The sequence below is a fragment of the Branchiostoma lanceolatum genome, chromosome 3 (assembly GCF_035083965.1).
Source record: "Branchiostoma lanceolatum isolate klBraLanc5 chromosome 3, klBraLanc5.hap2, whole genome shotgun sequence".
NCBI lineage: Eukaryota > Metazoa > Chordata > Leptocardii > Amphioxiformes > Branchiostomatidae > Branchiostoma > Branchiostoma lanceolatum.
Window position 1 is genome coordinate 20,825,489 of NC_089724.1, and position 22,596 is coordinate 20,848,084.

General features: G+C 42.8%; 2 protein-coding genes across 2 annotated transcripts; one reads left to right on the top strand and one right to left on the bottom strand.

The window, feature by feature from the left end:
• Positions 1-95: 95 nt before the first annotated feature.
• Positions 96-7,964, top strand: LOC136430965 (arsenite methyltransferase-like). The gene is made up of 10 exons (XM_066422092.1): positions 96-215; positions 1,677-1,775; positions 1,944-2,103; positions 2,408-2,558; positions 4,416-4,622; positions 5,165-5,246; positions 5,521-5,655; positions 6,086-6,228; positions 6,773-6,907; positions 7,305-7,964. Exons 2-10 carry the CDS (start codon positions 1,727-1,729, stop codon positions 7,377-7,379), a joined length of 1,137 nt encoding a protein of 378 aa, XP_066278189.1. The 5' UTR covers positions 96-215; positions 1,677-1,726; the 3' UTR covers positions 7,380-7,964.
• LOC136430963 (rhodopsin, G0-coupled-like) lies at positions 7,955-21,366 on the bottom strand. The gene is made up of 5 exons (XM_066422089.1): positions 21,097-21,366; positions 13,964-14,257; positions 11,421-11,537; positions 9,915-10,126; positions 7,955-9,265 (listed from the first exon to the last, which is right to left on the bottom strand). The coding sequence occupies exons 1-5, from the start codon at positions 21,362-21,364 to the stop codon at positions 8,903-8,905; spliced, it is 1,254 nt and encodes a 417-aa protein (XP_066278186.1). The 5' UTR covers positions 21,365-21,366; the 3' UTR covers positions 7,955-8,902.
• Positions 21,367-22,596: the final 1,230 nt, after the last annotated feature.

Sequence of the window (22,596 nt, forward strand, 5' to 3'; positions counted from 1 at the left end):
TCCTTGGGAAAAATCATCACATACTATTAGGCTATCTATACATAAAAAAATCACGGAGATGATCAACCCCTTCTTGAGTTATTCTCTTTGATAGAAAAACTTCTGCTTGAGAACTATTTCGACTAGCGGAGTAATACAAAACATCATTATGTATGGCAAATCATTTACAGCTGACTGCATCCGGTATCCGACGAGAGTGAGGAGGCATCGAACAGGTAAATAAGTTTATGCGTGTTCAAAACAAACCAAAGAGCGAAGTGTTTGCAAACAGCAAACACCTTATGTCCGTGTTTTAGCCATTGTAAGGAACATACTAAAGTACAGCTGTATTGATGTATTCAGTGAGCTTTTTAGTGACCCATCGAACATACGTATACAAGGGGGAGGGGGGTCCTAGCTATCGCACGTTGCATGTGTGTGATCATGAGTGTGACGCTGTGGGATTTGTCAAACTCAGCAGTGTTGAAATGATTTGCTTGTCATGATCAGTACAGTGCTTTTTTTGTGAATGTACGTCAATCACGATTACGAGTTCATGATACAAGTTTGCAAAATCGTGCCAAAATATTAATTAGCCTGGATGCCAGACCCCCAGATATTTTAGAGTTTGGGGGTCTGGCATCCAGGCTATGCCAAAATTCGCGAGCTCGAGCCTGTCATGGCCCAAGGCAATTTCAACTGGTAGAGCCTGTTCACTATCCGGTATCCCCTCAGTAAAACAGCAGCTTTGTTGGAGCATTGACATTATAATGTCCTTGGTAAGATGTAGCCTTTCGGATTTGCTGTGTCAAGGGTGAAACCGTGAAGGCCCCTGAGACGGTTGAGCAGTACTCGTGGCAGGGTGTTTGGCCCAGAACCCAGAGGTCATGGGTTCGGTTCCAGAGGCCCCCTGACTTGTCCCATTGATGTTGTGCCCTAATGGGAAAGGCACATAACACAAATTTCTTCACTTCGCTCAGGTGTAAATGAGTACCCTACTAGTAAATTTCAGTTAGGGATGTCCCTCGGATAGGACGTTAAATGCAGGTCCCGTGTTTGAGGAGAGCCACACCTCGAGCATGTAATTGTAAAAGAAGCCACCACACTCATTAAAAAGAGTAGGGGTCCTTCCTGGTGTGAGTGGATCAAATAAATCCGCTGGATACGCAGCTTGTACTCTGCAGTACAAACCTGGTGAGTTGCACCATTCAGCGATTTACCGGGTATGCAACAAAAAGATCCCTAGACGTAAACAAAACCTTTCTTGGCATTGTTATATGCAAATCGAGACAATGTGGAAATGAGAACTGTTTACAAGCCAGGGGCATTCACCTTTGACCAGGGCTGTCTCCAGGACCCGTCCCTCCCTCCGTCCCAGGACGGAAATTTGCTTGTTGGGACGGAAGGAAATGTCACCCTGTCCGTCCCAAAAATGGGAACTTCATAACATAAAATTGATGGAAATACATTTTTCTAGGCTTAGATTACAGATCAATCAACGAAAATTAAAACATTTGATCTCAAACAATGAGTGGGACGGAAAAAAATTTCAAGCTGGAGGCAGCCCTGCCTTTGACAGTGCACATGCGTACTCGAATCTATGAAAGCGCTTATTCTAGTATTTACTTCCATGATTTAGCTACATGTGTAATGACTCACAGTGATCACTGACCAGTGTTTTTGTTATTTCAATGAAGCTTCATTCTGAGCAGAAAACACCATTAAGGACAGACCATTGTGTAGCACCATGTCGAGTTGCTGTAACACACAGGATGGCTGCAGTACAACTGGACAAGGTAAGATCCAGGCACTTAAGTAACATATACAGCAAGTTCCTCATGAATTCAAATGCATCACAAAAAGATAATTACCTTGTAATAAGTTGTATCTCTTGTTGACTGATGTGTATGAAACAAGCATTTTGATACCATCAGCTGAAAAGAAAAACTGAAATTATTCCTCAGCTGAAGGAGACAAGATCCATGATGAGGTGAAGGAGTACTATGGGAAGAAGGTGAAGTCTCAGAAAGACCTGGAGACCAAGGCATGCCTCATGATGCCATCCAAAATACCGTCGCATGTCAAACAGGCACTGTCTGCAGTCCATCCTGAAGTAGCCGCCAGGTCAGGAAAATAATACATCTTTTCTGTTTGTTTGTTTTTTGTTTGTTTGATAATTTTTACCTTCGCTGAGAAGGTTATATTTTGCACAGCATTCATGTGTGTGTGTCTGTCTGTCTGTCTGTGAACACAATAATTCGAGAATGCCTGGATTGATTTTTGGTAGGTGGGTAGGTTTTTGTGTGATGCCGTGTATGTGGAAGGATTATACCACTTTATTTCTAAAGATTTAACAGAACATAACATAACATTGGTTCGTTAAACTCAGTAGTCAGTTGTTAACACACTGATTCCTTCCCCCTGGTAGGTACTACGGCTGTGGACTGGTGGTGCCTGAGTGTCTGGAAGGTGCCCGTGTGTTAGACTTGGGGAGTGGAACCGGCCATGACTGCTTCGCTCTTGCCAAACTGGTCGGGGAGAAGGGCCATGTCACCGGCATAGATATGACAGATGAACAGGTACAGTTAAGGAGAAACACTACAAGACCATCAAACATCATTACAACAAGTAGGGCTACAAACAGTTAAAATTGGGTAAAATGAGAATTATTTCCCAGGATCTGTTTGCATCTTTCAGTGGATTTTCAAAAACATTACAGGTCTAGGGAAAGGTACTACAGCACATCTGCTGCAGCTATCCATACATCACATCGTAGAACAGGTCTTTGGTGGAGTGGACTTAAAGGTGAAGCTTTTTGGTGTAAAACAGCTGTCTTCTCCTGGCAATCGAAACACAATTGAGAAGAAATCAAACCCCGCATTAGTACCGTAGATATAGAAACTTACTGTAGAATAGCAATATAGAATGATTTTGTATTCATGTATAACGGGGGGTGCCCAACCATCGGACGTTTTTTTACGCGCTGGAACTCACGGCGCTCCATTGCTGGTTGCCAGAGAATGGTCATGTTTTAATGAATGAATTTTGAACACATCCATCTGAAGACCATACTTGGACAAGAAATGTATTTATGCTGTTCATGGGCCCTTTATGCTCCGCGTTACATGCGGAAGACGCTGTGAGACGTTTTCACGAATGTACCTACTGATTTAGTGCTACGCCAGATAGTGTGCCTAACTTACTACGCTTTGGTAATTTTGCTCTCTTCGGAAGTTGGTGATGAAGTTTGGGAAATGTAAATAAGGCTTGAAGTCTGCTATATTCTAGCTTTCTTTTGACCGGAAAATTTTGACTGTGTGCACTTCTCACGTCATGTGAGAAGGGCTATATCTAGCGCATCCCAGCTCATGTTTCCACGGGAAATAGGCTACTACGCGGCCCGACGTACATATTGAATGTGGCCCGACTTACGAAATCATTACAAAAAAACGACACCGCTTACATCAACAATACTCCGTCTACTTATTGGGAAATATATTCGCCATCTCTGTATTCAGTTTCCTTTTCATAGACGGTACCAATCACATGTTAGAGCGTAACAAAACTGTGCGTTGAATCGTTTCGCCACCATCGCGGCCCCCAAAAATGGCGGGAAAACAACGTCGTCAGACGACAGCAATGTTTACGTTGTTTTTCTTTGGTCGGTTTTCTTCTCAACAAACACTTAAAGACCCAAATTTTTAGTGTTTTATGAAGTTATTTTTCTTATGTATATGATAGCTGTGTGACTTATGTATCTGCTTGGCACAGGTCGTATATTTAGGTGCCGGGCCGTCTAGCTACGCAGTGACCCTCTACATAGCGCTACCATCATTATTGTCAAAATACTACTTTTCGACAAAACAAGAAATGAATATGTACACATATGTTTTGAATGTAAATGACAATTATGTGCATGAACTTGGGTTATTTACCTTCCTTATCAGCTTAGTCATTGGACACAAACACCGCGTACTTATGCAAAATAAGATCAGTAAAAAATCCGTGCGATGTTAGGGCGCGTGCGATGTACGGGCGCCCCCCGTTACCTTTGTTTTACCTTACATTTGTATTTCGACATTGTTGTCAACATGCAATTAGCCTACGGGCATGAATTTGCAATAAACTATTATTATTGAAGAACATGAAACCATCATTGACTGTGACTCTCCAATCATAATCATTGAACTGCTTTCTGACACAACAGGATGAATTTACCAAATTTTCTTAACTTTTGGCTGTAGATAAAGGTCTACATTTGCTCTAAGCTTCCATCAACATTCCCTCAAAGAATCAGCAGGATTTTTTTTTGTATTTGTCTCTCTGCTTATAAAATCAAGGAATTTTAAGATACCCTAAGTCTCGTCATCTTTGCAGCCACCAAAGCTTTTGTAACTGCAGTTTGAAATGCACCGTTTTATCCCTCCCATGTTCAGCTTGATGTTGCCAGAGAGTATGTGGACTACCACCGGGACAAGTTTGGCTACTCCAAACCAAACACAGACTTTGTGAAGGGTTACATTGAGAAGCTGGGAGAGGCTGGGCTGGAGGACAACACCTTCGACATCATCGTGTCCAACTGTGTGGTGAACCTGTCTCCAGACAAGGCAGCAGTCCTGAGGGAAGGATACAGGGTCCTCAAGGTAACAGGACAGGACAGTTAAGTAGGCAAATAGTAGTTGGAGAAACTTAAGCCAGCCGTACACACCCACACTACATCTTCAGAAAAAACGCTGTAGCCGCATAGTTCCCATTTAGAACTTTATTCAAGCCCACACCAACTAGTTTTGCCTTGTGTGTGGCTTTGTTTCAAGGATCAGAGCATACGTACATTGTGTTCTGAATTTTATACAGGACTGAACGTTTAGGATATATATACATGTAAGCATTTATTGCTTCTATGGAAAACGTTAGAATGGGTGACACAGATGTTGGCAGTGATGTTTGTATTAAACTGAAATGCACCATGTATTTTTCTCCTGCATGTAGATATTATCATAGATGTACCTGGCTCAGATTGTAGAGTAGGTATGCATTTGTTTGCCATTGCAGATGTGTCAGTCTTATTTGTGTAAAGTTTCTTTCAATTTATGATTGACAAAAAATGGCTTTTTTCATATGGTCTCTCCTGGAATGGAGGAAAACGTGTGTAATGTTAACCAATGTTTTTGTTCTTGCTTGCCAGCTTGGAGGGGAGCTGTACTTCAGTGACATATACGCTGACAGGGACGTGCCTGAACATATCAGGAAGGACAAGGTCATGTGGGGTCAGTCATCCAGTTAAATGTTTGATTGTCTAATGCTTATTGTGGACAAAAAGATTTGTTCGGAGTGAGTAGGTAGGTAAATGTTTACATACCTTGTCATAACTTAGAAAACCATTAGATGGAGGGTTGGATAGATGGGTGGATTGACAGATGAACAGACAGGTTAACAGATGAATGGAAGGACCAACAGACTGGTCAGGGAGGTTTTTATGAACTACAATTACAAGGAGAACTGCATTCATGTGATTGTCCCATTGGTTTCCCTGATGTCCAGGTGAGTGCCTCGCTGGTGCCCTGTGGTGGGAGGACCTGGTCACTCTGGCTAAGGAGGTGGGTTTCTGCACACCCAGACTGGTCAGTGCAGGGCTGGTGAATCTGGACGACAACAAGCCCATGAAGGACCTCGTAGGTGAGACCAAAAAGTATGAAGGGGGGTGGAAAGGGTAGGGTCATCAAAACATCTGATTTACACAAGAAAGTTTACACCAAAGAAATTTGTGTGTGTGTGTGTGTCTGTGTGTGTCTGTGTGTGTCTGTGTGTCTGTGTGGGTGGATGGTGTTCAGCACCAGGGACAGGCCTGTTTACTTGTCTGTGTGGGTGGATGGTGTTCAGCACCAAGGACAGGCCTGTTTACTTGTGTGTGTTGTCAATGGTGCTCAGCACCAGGGACAGGCCTATTTACTTGTGTGTGTCAATGGTGTTCAGCACCAGACATAGGCCTGTTTACTTGTCTGTGTCAGCGGTGTTCAGCACCAGGGCCAGGCCTGTCTACTTGTCTATGGAAAATAACTCTTACACAGTATGATCTGTTACTGATCATAGTGCTTGTTATCTCCAGGGGACATCAAGTTTGTATCAGTGACGTACCGACTGTTCAAGCTTCCGCAGAACACCAGCAAGGAGGCAGCACAAGTTGTATACAACGGCTCTGTCACTGGGCATGAGGCAAGCCTCAAGTTTGATGCACAGTACACCTTCCAGGTTTGTGTCCTGCTGGGATTCTTTCATCTTAGTAAATAAAGTATATGCACTTCTTGGTTGATAGTAATATATATATGTATATGTAGCCATGACATAATTGTTTGGTGTCCTTTTTCGAAATTGAAAAGATAATCCTACAAATGAACATACTAGTTCTTGGTGCAAAGAGTTTGCCAACTTGAGTTTAGTTGACCCAAGGTCTGTATAACCTCCTTGGTTGACCATAATGCTATTGCTCCTGTATCATTGCCATTGTATCATATATACCTATGTAGAGCATTGTTTTCCTCTTACTTGATCTACCACATTGTAAAAAAAAAAGAGATTCCTACAGAAGGATGTTAAAATCAAAAAAAATCTAAGAAAACATTTTCAGTTTTAAGGACAAAACTAGGTGGGTTTTAGTACATAGTAATTCAGGCAGCTCCTGTTGCATTTGAGTGTACTGCCAAAACTTATAGATAACTTTATTACCATTTATTGCCAGGTCAAGACTAGAGCACTTAAGGCATATTTTGCTGATCTTATATGGTTGTCTGTGCAGGAAGGAGACATTGTAGAGGTAGACCCTGAGTTGTCGGCCATCCTCCAAGAGTCCAGATTTGCTGATGACTTTACTGTCAGACCTGCCAGTAAGAAGACCAAGGCAGACCCAGAACTGTGCTGTCCAGGGGCCAAGGTAAGAGGAACATTGCATAACAGTTTGGAGTCAAGGTAAGAACAGATTTACCTGAAGTTTTGAAGGTAAGAATAATTATAGAATTGCCTAAAGATTTGGTGCCAAGGTAAAAACAGCATTACCTGAAGGGTGGGTTCTCAACTCATCAATTTATCTGTTAGCTTGCATGTGGATTTGATATGCTACATGTTACAAAAGATGAGTGATTTTGATGAAACTGTCCAAGTTCACAATTATGTCTCTTTCATTTGCTACTGCTTGTATGGTGACTATTGCATACAGTTATTACAGTACATCATGCATATGGATGAGTATCACTGATGCCTGTATTTCTCATGTCAGTGTTGCTGTTTGTTCAAACTTGTGCTACACTGATGAACCTATTATGTCCCTTTAGGGTGTCCTGACAAATCCTTTTGAAGGACCACTAGACAAGGAGTCATCCTGCTGTGGGCCAAAAGGCTGCTGCTGAGAGCAGATTTCAAAGCAGCATGTTAAGTTTCAATAGCAAAATACTGCCTTTAAAGTAAAGACTTGTTTGTAAACATCAGACATCTGTCAGAGAAGACAGGTCTGTTGTGTCATCATGGACTATTTATTTCAGCTCTTCTTGGAAAAATAAGAATATGACATATATGCACTTCAGAAAACAGTATGAAAGAAGCAAAATATTATTTATAGAGTAGTGGGAAATTAAGGTGTTGGCATATATTTATTTTAGCTCTTCTTGCCAGTAGGAAAAATAAGAATATGACATATATGCACTTCAGAAAACAGTATGAAAGAAGCAAAATATTATTTATAGAGTAGTGGGAAATTAAGGCGTTGGCATATATTTATGTTTCTTGTAGAAGGTCTGTTATATATACAACAATAAGTGTGATAGCTGGACACTATGTAAGCCTTGTGGGTCCGTATGCTTATTCCTAAGTAGCATCTACAATTACAAGTCTGCCTGTAACTATGAGTTGACATTCATGTTAAGTAGACCAGAAAGTATTGAAAGTAAAGAATTGAAGCATGTATCAATGACAGAATAATAAACTCTAGAATTGAAGAGCCTTGTTGAAGATGACTTCATGCTACATAGATATTGTAGGAATGAGAGTATGCCTACGATTATGTTAATATTATATCACATGTAAATGCCCTTTCTTACAATTAAGCTTGATCTACAGAACATCTTGGACTGGGGCAAATCCATTGGTGAGAAGTGTAGAAGACATGTAGCATTCACTTGCAACTACTTGAATATTAACTGTAATAGCCGATATGCTGAAAATACTTATAGGTTAAAGGTTGCTGCATATAGTTACATGTACAAACACCTACATGATATCAGGTCAACATGAATACAGTCCGAATCATTATTACATATCACAAAACATCACTGCTCAAACGAAATGTATTTTCCACAATTCGTCATATCAATACTGACATCTATGTACATATTCATGAGGTATTCAATCAGAGTTGATTATGTATACACTTGATGGAATGTTAGAACATATGTACACAAACAGCACATATTCAAATACTTAGCCATGACATACAATATAGAAGCAGACATGCTGTACATGTAAGGACCAGCCTTACGTTTTGAATGCACATTTCTTTTATGCAAGAGAAATATCTTGGAGGCAGAGGTCATACATGGAATTCATATATATGTAACGTTATATATATACATGTATATATTATATGTAGAGCGTGGTATATATAGAATATAACATTACATGGAGCATGACTCGGTGAATAGAGCCGATAGCTTTGACATTTAGTTAGACTGGCGAGGTCAGATTCGGTCACAAATGTGGCTAGATCTGAAGCTGAGTCAAAAGATGCTTTAGAACCACCCTGAGAGTGCAAATCTCCACCAATGTCATATAGTTAGGATTTACATGTTATACTCTGCTGTTTGAAAGCACACGAGTTTTAGAGGAAAGCTGGAAGTGGCCCAAAATTCCATTATGTTTTCTTCCTCTACCAACAGTTTTACACCAAGTTATCTCTGAAGACAATCGTTGCCATGTTGATATCTTCGGGAAGGTACGCCTCACAGCGGTTCTGACGGGAGGTGCTCGCCCTCGTCATGACGGCGTCATTTCGGCTGCCCCAGCCGACTGGCACGATCCGCGCGTGGGCAGCGGCCCCCTTCACGACGCGCAGCGCCGCCTTGCGGAATCGCTGGTTGAATGCAGTGTAGATGATGGGGTTCAGCATGCAGGACGACTTGGCGCACATGGTGGGAATGTAGAGGGCCATGACCGGTAGGTGCCGCTGGAATATGGCCCAGGTCGAGGAGACGGCGTATGGGGTCCACACAGCGATGAAGGCCACCACCATGAAGAGACACATCTGTGAGCAAAAGAGAGGTGAAGGACAATTACGTCTAATGGTAAATGCACACTCGTTACCTGCGATTCACATGTCTGCATTACCTCTCTAACGTTAAACCTGTTAGTCTTTTTTTTAAACTACCTCTATTCAGTCAAACATTTTCTTAGTTTGTGCCATGTACCCCGTCTCACTTTGTATATTATCACCCAGTGCACCTATTCTGAATACTTTCACGTAAGAGTACCAGTACATGGGGTCTATTGACATTTGTGTGTGGATGGCACTCAGCACTAGGGACAGGACTTTTTGCCTGTGTGTGGATGGCATTCAGGACTAGGGAAAGCTCTGTGTGTGGATGACATTCAGCGCTAGGGACAGGTCTGTTTGCCTGCGTGTGGATGGCATTCAGCACCAGGGACAGGTCTGTTTGCCTGTGTGTGGATGGCATTCAGCACCAGGGACAGGTCTGTTTGCCTGTGTGTGGATGGTATTTAGCGCTGATGGTAGGTCTGCTTGACTGTGTGGGGGTGGCATTTAGTTCTCAGGGTAGGTCTCTTGGAATGAGAAGCATCTGAATTGCTCTGAAAGCCTAGATTAGTCCACCTCATGCTAAGCCAGGTAAACTGGCTTTCTATCAGACAGAAGTACGAAAGCTTGTGATTCTTACAATGATGTTCTTCCTTTTGTCCTTCTTCACAACTTGTCGCGCCTCTTCGCTGGCCAGGGCGGCGAATCGCATGGAATCCATCCGCCGAATGACCCGGATGTAGCAGAACACCATGACGATGACGTGTAGAACGTAGCACCCCAGCAGACACATGGACACGTACAGGGCATCAGACACATTCTCCACATACCAGTCGATGGCACAGGACGTTCCTGAAAGGACGTACAGATATTTCAGTACAATGGCATGCAGAAATACGCCATCTGTCGCTGTGATGGTGAATTTACGCTATCAAAATCAGTTCTGACTTTTCCAAACTTTCGAAAGCCATACTCGTGCGACAACTTGTGTCTTACTTATCATGCTGTGCCGTGCAAATTGTCTAGACCTAATTTCACTTTTAAACGTTAGTTTCCTTTTAAAGCTAAGCCCACCTTTCTTCTAGGACGTACCCTTCCAGGTCAAACACCATGAAATCAAACTACTTACAGTCACTAATGGGTCTAACATAAAGCAACCATGGACAGATCAATCCCTATTGCTTAAAAACCAATCAGGCAGGTCAGGCTGCGAGCAACATCCTAAATTTCTTTGATTAGTTGAATGTTTTATTCATGCCATTTCGCAATAAAAAGACTTGAAAGATTCTATCGTAAGCCTGAATTCATTGCAAATGAAGGGTTTCTAATGCAAACCACGCAACCTGTCTCCTGTAACTCTTCTTGTAAGTAATTGTGTTATTGATGTTCGACCCTTCTCGCCCGACACGACCGGCCTAACTTCTGACCATTCATCTTCTCGGAGAACGTGTGAACGGAAACATCTCCGCTGCAGAGACAAACTATTTGTGTAATTAAGGGAGCGCGTGTTAGACGTTATGACCTCGTTTTTTTTTAGTACGGACATCACTTATTTTGCCAGCAGTTAACTACGGTGAATCACAGACACCAGCGCTATGCTATTTACATAAGCTTCCTCTTGTCGACGTGTGGTAGCCAGATATACTGGTTAATTTTGAATCGAGAATGTAAAGTAAATAACTTGGTCAGACATTTCCATGCTTTTTACATACCGCACTTTCATTTGTATGTTGTCAAAACCAACGGGGGTTTTTTTCAGGTCAAGTTGACAAGAGACAACAAGAAAAGTAAAAAGTGTTACAGAAGCCTCGGTCGTCACCGTGCACCTTGGATATGAGCCGAGGCTGAAAACATCTAACGTTATAGCAACATTGAAAACACTCTAAACGCACTCTAAGCTTGTACTTCTGGACTTTGTGTATGTTGACTTTTCTGATGTGAATATCATTGTGTAGCCTGGGTGCCATCCTATTTCTACCGGGGCTCCTACACTCGCTAACCTACAAATTTAGGGTAGCGAATGTAGGAGCCCCGGTAGAAATAGGATGGCACCCAGGCTAGGGTAGCGAGTGTAGGAGCCCCGGTAGAAATAGGATGGCACCCAGGCTAATCATTGTGCCCCAGACGGGGAGGGCAAGCTCCTTACCAAACGGCTGCATAGTGTACGAGCTCCACCCGAACAGCGGCGGGACCGTCCAGACCAGGGCGTAGGCCCAGATCCCCACGATAACATGCACGGTGAAGCTCTGGGTCAACCTGCAGGCTGTGGATAGAAACAACAGCCTACAACGATGAGAGGTTTGGGTACGTTGTACGGTTTACTTAGCTAGATAGTGTACTGGATCCTGACACTCATGTCGATGCACTATCATCAGTTCAATTATTAGGCGTAAAACCTGCGTACTAATTAGCACTTAAGCATTCCGCTCACCTTTGCTACAGCAGATCTTAATCCTTCTCATTGTAAGGAAAGGCAGTGCCAATTTGATACATTGTCCCAATACTATGCAGGTAGTAAATGAGGTGAACACATTATCCCTATTCCTGAAACATGTTGCCCCTTCGTGCCCAGCAGGCGGCATGTAGTGAATAGTGTACGGAGGCTCGCATTCACTTGAGGTCTTACCTTAAAATTCCAGTCACGTCTCCACAAAAATTGCCACTTACAACTGGCGAGCATCGTAGATATAACTCTAGATGGATGGGTGTTTGTTGTTTCAAACTTTGATGATGTGGAGTTTGACCATGTAATCTATCTCTCCCTAGCTACCTCCTACCAACAAAAAAACAGTAAATCTTAAAATTGGTTGAGTCACCCTCAAACCTTTACAAGTTATTATAAAAACAGCCTGATTCTTAGAATACCAAGATGATTTGTAAACCCAGATAATTTCAATGTGTTCTGTTTTGCGGAAGATACTTTTATCGCGGATCGTCAACCATAATACTTGTCAATATATCATTGACACCTCATCAGTCATCTTATCTTCTATCCGTGGGCCAAGTATTCCTAAACCATTCTTTTGAGGAATTGATTTTCTTGACAGCTGATTACATGATACAGTGGCGTGATACCGATTCCTAACGAAGCCTTTGGTGGTTTCCGGCCCGTAATGTACAATCCTTTTCCTCTCAACAAAGCAACAAATAAACCTAATCCCGCTGTGCCAGAAAAGTTTGAAACTGATCTAATGAACTACCTTGTAGTTAAGGGCAGTTACGGAAGTGATACATCTCCCACTGTATACAAAGAGCATTGAAATCAATCAGTCAGTTCAGTTTTCATGTACTATGTCAGCTAGATGTTCCCCTCAATGTAATATCAGTCACACGTTTGTAGACATAAATAACATGAATTCTGTCTATTCTCTGGCGACAACACTATTGTTTGCAGTCTCCTTTTTTACATCAGCAGACTCTTTTCAATTTAACAGTTTAATTTATGGGCGCTACTAAGTGAAACGTTTAGCCTCTGAAGTGCGCGTGTGTCGCCATGTAAGCATGTTTGTGTAGTTGTGCAATAGTTTTTATCGCCTACCTTGTTTTCATTCTTTCTTCCTTTCCTTCTTTATTTGTCTATTTATTGTGTCTTGTGTAAATTATGTCCAGCTTTTTCATTGCCTCTACGCCTGCCTTTCATTGTTCTAGTGTCTATTCAAAGATCCGTGCGTTTCAATTGTGTTTATGAACTGTTATGTTTTGTTATGTCGTCTTTACTGATGAAACGTTTTCTACACAAATTCTAAATCAAGACATATAGCTATATGGGTGTTTACATGATTAAAGTCGTGACTACTGTCGAAACACACACAGATGGCCATTGGGTAGAATGTGCATTTTACGTCTGTTTCTGACGCAGGCTGTTTCCTTCTTGAGAAATGATGCCAACACTTTTGAAGAAATTGTGATTGACATTTTATGACGGATCAAAAATGTCAAAAATGAATGAGGAGTCTTATTACCCGTCATGAGAAGTCAGCCTGTAGCATATTGATGAATGTGCTGTCGAACCGTAGATGAATGTAAGTGCTGACGCTTTGACTTCAGTAGATCGGTACACTATGTGGTAAATAATAGAGTTTCCATCATATTAAATGAATAGAATTTGGCCTGTCGCGCGAAAAGGAAAGCGGCTTCTTTCATTACAGTGTCTTTTAATTCATGTCCCTTGCGACTACATGTACGCGGATTATTCATTAGTGGATTTTTGATGAAAGGCTTTCAGGAAGAAAATTAAAGTTGTTTCCACGATGCTCTGTCCTATATCTCTTGTACAACGTGACTGGAATTTGCAAGACGATTAGCCACGGGCAGTGGATCGCGTCGGTGGTGAAGAACTTTATTGGACGACAGTTGTACACGGTACAAAGTATGGCGTCAGACTCCCAGAAATGCATCGTGCGTCACATACTTACATCTAGATACGACTGTGTAAGGCAAACCTTTTTGAAGTGTGCACGTGCATGTGTACGTATGTTTCGTTATTACCTTCGCCAGAAGGTTATGTTTTCGGTTTTCCTATGGCGGAGTGGCCGTGAGTGTAAGTGTGTTTGATTTAAACAGCATAACTCGAGAAGCTGTGGATGGATGTTCATGATATTTGTTAGGCAGGTAGGTGTTGGAAATACAAGGGTTAATTTCGAAAATGGGTCTCCTGGTGGGTTTCTACGGTACTGCAGCGGAACTTACCATACTGCGGTTTACAGATGATGATGTATCGGTACACGCTGATGACACACAGCGTGTTCATGCTGCTCATGGCGCAGGTGAAGCAGATGAAGCCGTCCAGTACGCACCACACCGGGCCGAACAGCCACTGCCGGGCGTAGCTGGCGATGGCGGTGAAGGAGTAGCCGAACACAGCGATGGCCAGATCAGACACGGCCAGGTTCAGCAGCAGGATGTTGTGTTCCTTCCCTCGGAACTGCTTCTCTTTCAGAAACACGCCGATCGCCAAGCCGTTACCGATCACAGCTACAACACCTTTGAAAGTGCAAAAAGAAATGTATACATAACAAATGGTAACGTTTTGTTGTTTCACTGTCAATATACGGGCCACAATTCATCTTATCGACTTACTCAGCTTTACATAATCAAAATAACAAATCGAAAAGGGACCGGCAACAGAAACAAAGCCATGAAAGCCGGCTTCTCAAATATATGTAATGGCATAACCATTTAATATTTCATTTCATTTCGCCAAAAACGCCTTTGTATTTCTCTGTCAAATGTTGCCACTGTGAATATTACATGCAGTATGCAAGACAATGAGTTTTATGACCAACGACAACAATGTAGATGTCACCATCTTTGTATTTCCTTGACAACTTTCCACACAATCCAGCAGAAGTGTTCAACCGCGTTTCAAACGTTTGGCAGATACGTACCCCCACGGCACACTTCATTTGAGGTTTGCTAAGCTATTTCCGTGTACATATATTGTGCCGTTGTATCTGGGTCAATAATTCTGACCCTGTTTCATCCCAGGGGGATTTAAGTTTGCTCGACGGTATTGTATACCTGGTAAAAGCAGCATATCACCCCTTGTAAATGCTTCACCATGCACGGGAGACGTAGGCGCATGCATTACGCTTACCGTCTGTATTCCCTGTCACGATGTCATCGCAATTTTAAAACTCCTTTTGGGTGGAGTTCGCGCTTTCTAATACTTCACATGATTTCACTGCCAGACCCACGAGCATTGGAAGGCAATCCCCCGAGCTGTGATGTTACCAGTCCATTGATTACTCTCGCCTTTTGCGCCATGAGACGCTTTGACGCCGGATGATTTTTCAAAAGAGCAATGTTCGAAAACGGCGATGCATTATTCATTGCGAAGTTGATCTTACAATAGTTGACTTTGACCTAAGATGAGCAATAGATGAGACTTCCCTACAAATTACCTACAGATATGTCCCCAGTGATTCCAGTCGTACATTCCGACATACTGATGAGGTGAAGGGCGTAGCTATGTTTTAGTTTGAATCCAGTGTTTCTCGCAAGGGTGATTAGAGGTTCATTCAAGAGAGGCATGGGAGTTGGTGGCCTTGTCTAAAGACGTGTTAGTCAAAGGGAGAATTCTACAAGTGAACGGAGGGACTCATCGGACTACGATTAATTGCTTGTGCCGTGTGTGTGGAACAAGTCACTCGAGAATAACTCCGAGTATGTATTTACCAATTTCAAGACATCTGGCAAGGTCTTAGTGCATTTTTTTTTCAAAGTGAAACTACTGTCTTGGCGCATCTTTAACATCAAAATCGATGCCTTGGTGGACACTTGTAATAAATAATGTGATGACAAATCTATATATGGGACAAGCTTAATTGGCGAATACATCATTTTGTCATACCTGAAGGGACCTAGTTAGTGAGCTGCCCTTTTATCATAGGTGTCAAACTGTGCTGACGCAGATGTCAAACAAAACTGACCAATTCCATCAGTCGACTAGTGCTGACCACAAAATGATCGATTGCATACCGGTAACTACTGCGGTCCATTGGATCTATACCGATCCGCATGAGTTTTTTCGGAGAAGTGTACGAAGTTGTATGAATGAAAGTTATACTTTTGTTTAGGCTCCTCAAATATGTATCCACCTGAGACGTTATATAAGTCTGTACCGTTTTATGTCGAGAGCTTTGTGAATATGTTCAACCGTTTCAAACGTAGTTAGAATTACATGTAAAGTTTCTGGTTCCTTGCTTGATTCCATTAGTTGAAGTTATTGATGATCAAAGCACCTTCCCGCCATAGAATTAAAGCATAGCACACAGTCGGTAACCTTTATTGACAATCAAGATGAAGGCACAGTATCTGCCTAAGTTGTAATCTTCCAATATCTCCATCGGTGTAATTCTAACCCTTTTCAATTCGCAGAGTCGCAGAGTGAAGTCATCTTAAATTATGGGTTATTATGCATGATGAAGTGTGAGGAAACAATATTGGATACGCTCTCACACAACATGGATTGGTGTATGGATACAATGTATGCTAAGGTATAGTATTTCTGTAAGAAGTCTTACAAATGTATGTAACGAACTTCTGCATGCTCTATGATAAGCTCGTTCTTCTGATAACAGGGAAAAGGATAATCATATTTCGTGTTCCATCAGTGACCTTAGAGTCGAAAGGTTGAAACGTCCTGCCCCTATCATTTAGATCTTCATTCGGCTGGCAACCGAGATTCCAGCTGTTCGGGGCGTGACGTTATGCACCCACTAAGTGCTGGTGGCAGGGGCTAACGCTAATCCTAGCCCCTGGTCATTGATGCAGTCGATGCAGCAGCTTATGGACTTTGACTGAAAGGTGACCCTGCGGACCCTCCACAGAATTGTGGGACGTGTTACAAAATGGCAGGAGAATATCAGCTCTGTACTTCACACTACACGCAGCCCATGTCCGTCCGTCCACTGTAATTCCACAGGTTTTGTCATTTTTTCGACGTCTGCCACCCTTTGCTTTTCAAATGAAAGTGCCATTTCGAGTTTTGATAGAGCTAAATGGCTTTAATAGTGGTAGCTAGAGAACACGTACAGCGTAGGTACATGCCACCGGGGCAACTGGATATTGTTCCAGCCCATTGAATACAGCCTGCCACCGGCCGTAGATCTACTTGGAGCAATGATTATATCAGGGCGGGTTATTGAAGAGCGCAGGTGACATGTAACATGTAACTGCAAACTCCTTTTAAGGAGAGATGTGTAATCAGCTCGGAACAACTCAAGACATTTCTAATGCATGTATGAAAGCCAATTTCTCTTTCAAGTTTTATCACTCAGGTTCTGCCGTCTTTCGCAGAATGTCACAAATCAACGGACAATTGAATAACCAGGACAACTGAAGAAACTGCAATGCACGACGCCCTTGCAGTGGTGACTTATGATTTGGAATAAAGAAAACTAAAGGCAAAGAAACTGAGATATGTATTCTCTTAAGTGTCCACGGCTTTACTTGAATTGCACATCACCAGCAGAAGTGATAGAATCTTACATATTCAAAAGAAAAAGCGGATACTAAAGAGCTAACGCTGAATGGCATCGGAAGGTGAAAAGAAGCGTGTTCCATTAGGACTGGAGAGTACTCAATAATGCAGTTTTTATCGAGAGGTATCTAGCTGAGACTAGTAAGCGTCCATTAGTACACCCCCAATCTATTTACCGACAACAAGGCATGAATACGCGTCCCCCACGGACGACACTTCGTCTAACCCAGGATCCGTCTCGCCCAATCTGGTGTGAACTCGTCTCCTGTCGTTCGTGATTACCTGCACGGACGGGGAAGCCGACGCGGTTGTCCGTCTCATAAACGGTTGTCGCCATTTCAAACGGTCGTGCTGCTGGCCGTAATACCATATCGGAACTTTTGGGGAGGCTGACAAGAAGCAAAAACTTACATAATGCAACAGCTCCATTACAGCGGCACGACAGTATCGTGATAAATGGTTGACAAACAAAAAAAGTGTCGAAAAAAAAAGTGCGCACCTCGGGTTCGATCCGAGTCAAAGAGCCTAAACCCTAACTAACTACGCCACGCAACAACAGAGCAGAGCGTGCTAATACAGTGGAAGTGACGGGCGTGCTATATGCTAATGCGCGTAAAAGGCGACGAACGTTTACGAGACGGAAATTAGCGAAGCGGACCCTGCCAAAAATCAAAGCACAGGAGCGGGAGTAAAATGAACGAATGAAGTATGAGACAGGACTAGTCCACATTAGCCTACTTTGCAGGCTTTCTGGCCGGCACCAGCGTTTATTTTCGGGGCGGAGCGCTGATAAACCGGCAATTTCGATTTCTCCAGTAAAGAACCTGGCCCCGATATGACGAAAATCACGAAACAGCAACAAAAAAAAAACGGCGGCGCCGACGAGGAAGCCTGCGACTGAGGAGGCTAAGGAACTCTATGTGGGAATGACAGCTCGTGATATCTGTTATTCTCTGTGATCACATTATAAAAGTGATCGATGAGACATCTTGGCAACTTGACATGTGGTTGGGAAGATTGACCTTCATAGCTGTAATCCAATCAGCAAGTCCCAGAGCAAATATAACTGAAACCCGCTGACTTATTGAATCTAATTGTAAGACATCGTTTAGGCAACGTCGGTTGATGATGTTATGTCTTGTAAAACAGTGATTCCCCAACCAGTAGCCTGGTGAAATTATTCGCGGTTTGCTTAAGCATATACGTCTCTCGTGCACTGCAGTCAATCAGGTGTACTTGAAAAATCCATCCGTCAAGATAAAATCTCCATAGAGCCCATACTATAGGATATTTCATACATTGATTCTACCATGCATCTTCGGGTCTTCTGGCAGGACGTCTTTACGTGTGCCCTTGATTCAATGTGTTTCAACATATTACATTCAGATATTCAACAATCAGTCAAAACTATCTCACTTGACTGCTCCAAGAGTTTCCTCATCAAACTATTCTGGAAAAGTAATACTGTGTGCACTTCTAATCGTCTGGAACCCACCTTCGTGGGTGTTGCATTTTCTTTCGTGCGATTTGTCTTCTTTATCATTGATTGGAAGGCCACGAAGCCGCGTCATTCACCGCGAATGCTGCCCATGGGAGGTTGGCCTTTATTGACTCCAGAACACAAGACTCACGACGCTGGTAGATATCTGGCTACCTTGCGCATCTATACCAGGTTTATGCCGCCATTTATCAGTATGAAATAGCACATCGACAATTTGAATACCGGAGAGACCTCCAGATCGAGTCCCTCACCTCGCAAATCACCTCAATCGAGGCAGGAATTAACGCCGATTTGGCACCACAGTGTGTCATGTGTAAGACTATGCCCATACCATCACTCACAACAGACTACTTGATGAACTGAACACTTGTGCCAAATGATAGGTCGTATCACAGACGTAATTGAGTAATTTTGGGCGGTCTCAAAGAATGACCTGCAGCATGGGTCAGTCACGATACAACATGACAGCTTCCGTAAAAGATCGAGAATTGCCTTTTGCTCGAGAAGGGCTCACGTAGAATTACCAGCTTCATTTCCACCTCGTTTGTTTCGCACAGGCGTGAACGTTAGAACCTGTTGCACCCACCCAGGCAGTGGATGGCTCACAGGAGCAATTGATGCGTAGAGCGGACGATACTTAGAATTTAAAGACATCCAGTCAGAGAGGAGATTACGAGGACTTAGTACGTCCTCTCCACGCGATTTATCCTACCCTTCTGGCTATTGGTGCGAACAGTTTTCATTATGAGCAGTATAATGATGCCGTTTTGCATCAGATGGTTACACGTTAGGTGGAAACGGCCGACATTTGGGAATGCCAATAAGGGAACACAATCAATATCACAATATCTTCAGTTTGCTGTATGAACTGATGTCATGTTAAAAAAAAACACGAATTTTTGACCCTTTATCATGATGATAAGAAGACAGATGGTACCATGGTTCATAACCACGGGAACACCTGCCGTGTGGTAGTCCACACGGTACAAGTAAGACGAACGAACCGTTACGCTATGGTGGAAACTAACAGGCTTCGCCATGCATAAATGCTCCTATCTCTCACCGCAGACATTAGGACCACCTCAACTATCCCTGTACCTTTATCTGGAAATCTGCACCAAAGCTATCATGAAGGAGGATAAAGCTTTTAAAGGTTTTCTTTATCTTTCCTTCTTTCTGCATGTCATTCATGAGCCGAAGATCATAGAAGAACAACTCTCCTTCCAGACCGTTATGTCGAACTAACATATAACTCACAGCCACAGGTTTTCTTACAGGGCATTGGGTCCTTGTGACACGTTTGAATTTTTCACATTTCGACCGCTTACGTTTTGATGTCTTAAAATGATCTTAGTATGGGGCCTTTTTACCAATGTGATGCTCGTCGTAATCGTCGTTGCCGTTTTTTGTTGTTAAAAAGACAGTAATGTTGTTAACTTTTTCCAACGCTTTCAATCTTGTACTGTCGAGCCAATTGTATTGGTTTATATCTTAGATGTCCACAAGGCAATAGGTTCGCTAATGGCAAGGCATGTCGATAAGGGTAAACCTAACAAATGAGAATGGGTGATTATGAGAGAATGGTTATCACTGGCTATAGGGGATTTGAGATTTTCTCCTGAGTCAATTAGAATCACATTTACCGACGATCTCTGAAAAATTCATGACATTCCCGAAATCGTTGGTAGATTAGCGATATCAATCTTACTGTTTTGTGACGTCACTTTAGGAAAGGTGGGCGACATGTTGATCGTTTGGCAAATTGTTCACATATGAAAGCCTATTTAAGATGGCTCATCATGAAACATATCTGCCCTCAAGTTGAATTCACTTAGATTATAATTCTTGTAGCAACTTGAAAATGTAAACATGCGTCTGTAAACTATTATTTTGTTGTGACCAGTGCTTGACCCAACGGCTCCTAGTATATGTACAATCAAGATCTTCATTCATTCATTCATTCATTCATTCATTCATTCAAACGGTCTGTCGCATTTTAACTTCACGAGTGGTCAGGTGGTTCCTAAATGGCAGGAGCGCACTCCAAATCACAGAATCAACCATCGTGGTAAAAGCCATTTAGAGCATGGACCAGACCTTCCTCAAATTTCATATACGTAGATTTGGTAGACGAAGACGTCAAAGTACAGATGAGCCGATCTCATAAGCTGCTTAGGCCGCAACCTACACAAAAGCCGATCACAACAAGTCAGAGGGTGTAGTCTTCCTTGAATCAATCTACCAACACAATATCGCGATTGTCGCATACATATGGCAGAATCCGCGTTTTATTTTGTCATCTCTCTCCGTGCCTCAAATCAACGTCATGCAACTTACCGACAATGGTGAGGTATATAGCAATAGCCATGTGCACGTCTGGGTCCAGTTGGTACATGGTGGTGTTGTATCTGTTAAAGTCAGTTTCACCCCGAAGCGGATCATCGTCGCTTCTGGTCGGGACCCAGTCGAAGTCATCCAGATGGAGACTGCCGGTCGGTCTCGGTGTCCACGGCGGCCCGCCTGTGGAGTTCAAACAACATGTAGAGTTGTCCATTTCTCGAGGTGAAGAATCGCCAACTGAGGAGCGATATGAGGAGCTGCTCATCGCCTGGTGTTGCGGAAATATGCCGGATCTGTGATACGTGGAACGGGCGCCAATAGATGGCTTCGTCGCCCCTAGTATGCAAATCAAACTACGTAACGTACATTTGTGCATCGACATAAAACATTTCATGCTGACTGTGACATATCGTATATGCTTCTTGGTAGAACAATTTCCTAAAACTGCCGCTTTGGGTTTCTGTGGCGGATGATTCTGTGCCGCGACGGCAGTTCGTACGCTTCAAATCACACCGGTGAACAGCTCTCATTGCGACATAACGAAACCGTTTTGTGGAGAAGAAAAATGATGGTGCCTCAACATCAGTGTAATTACGGGAAATGACAGTGGCTGCTGTGACAAGATAAGTGTCAGTATCAGCTACGCTGGCACCTGGAAGATGCCAGATCGGTTACCGGTTCCGTTGGCAAGTTATTTTTAAAAGCAACCGATTTTAGAAGGAGCTCTGTTGGTAATACGCCGCAAAGTAGCTTTGTTCTGTCTTTGCTGCTGTACCTTTTGATGCTTACACTTAATCATAATGAATTACCCCTGTCACTCCCGAAAAGCGCGCACTGAATCACTGCAAAGTGTCATCCACGCAAGAACAAAGAGCTAAATTAATTTGTAAACGTATAGCAGGAAGTGCACGGGAGACGTTGAATCCGTATAAAACTTTTGTCCCTGAAAAATGTAAAAGTTTCACGATTCCCGATAAATCGCTAGTATAATGCACGTAACACTCAATGATCGATAATGTAAGTCAAGGAGATGTAGACAGTTGGGCACGTGGCGGGAATTTGATCTACAGAACGTGTCTTCTACCATGTTCATATACCCATGTTCTGAGGGACTTTATATACTGACACTGATGTATCGATGTCCAAATTCTCTCCATTATTGCCGTCTATATGCGCTGAGCTAAGAGACTGGCCTCCTCTAGAGTGCGTCTTACGGCACGCTTTCGGGGTTATCTCAACACCGACAGGGATTTTGACTCTGCGCGTTTGGACAGTTAGCCAAGGGCGCCATGTGGAGCTTTTAAAGTATTACAGTAAAGGGTCCTGAACAGGGACTGGATAGTGGCGCATGGCGTGTACTACATCTTCTAACTGCAGGTACGACGTGGGAAGAGTTAGGAAAGGCGATCAGAGCGACAATTTCGGTCACACCACATTTTGGCATTCTGTTATTTCATCGACCCTCCTATACTCCTCGCGGCAGTACGTTATGGAGGA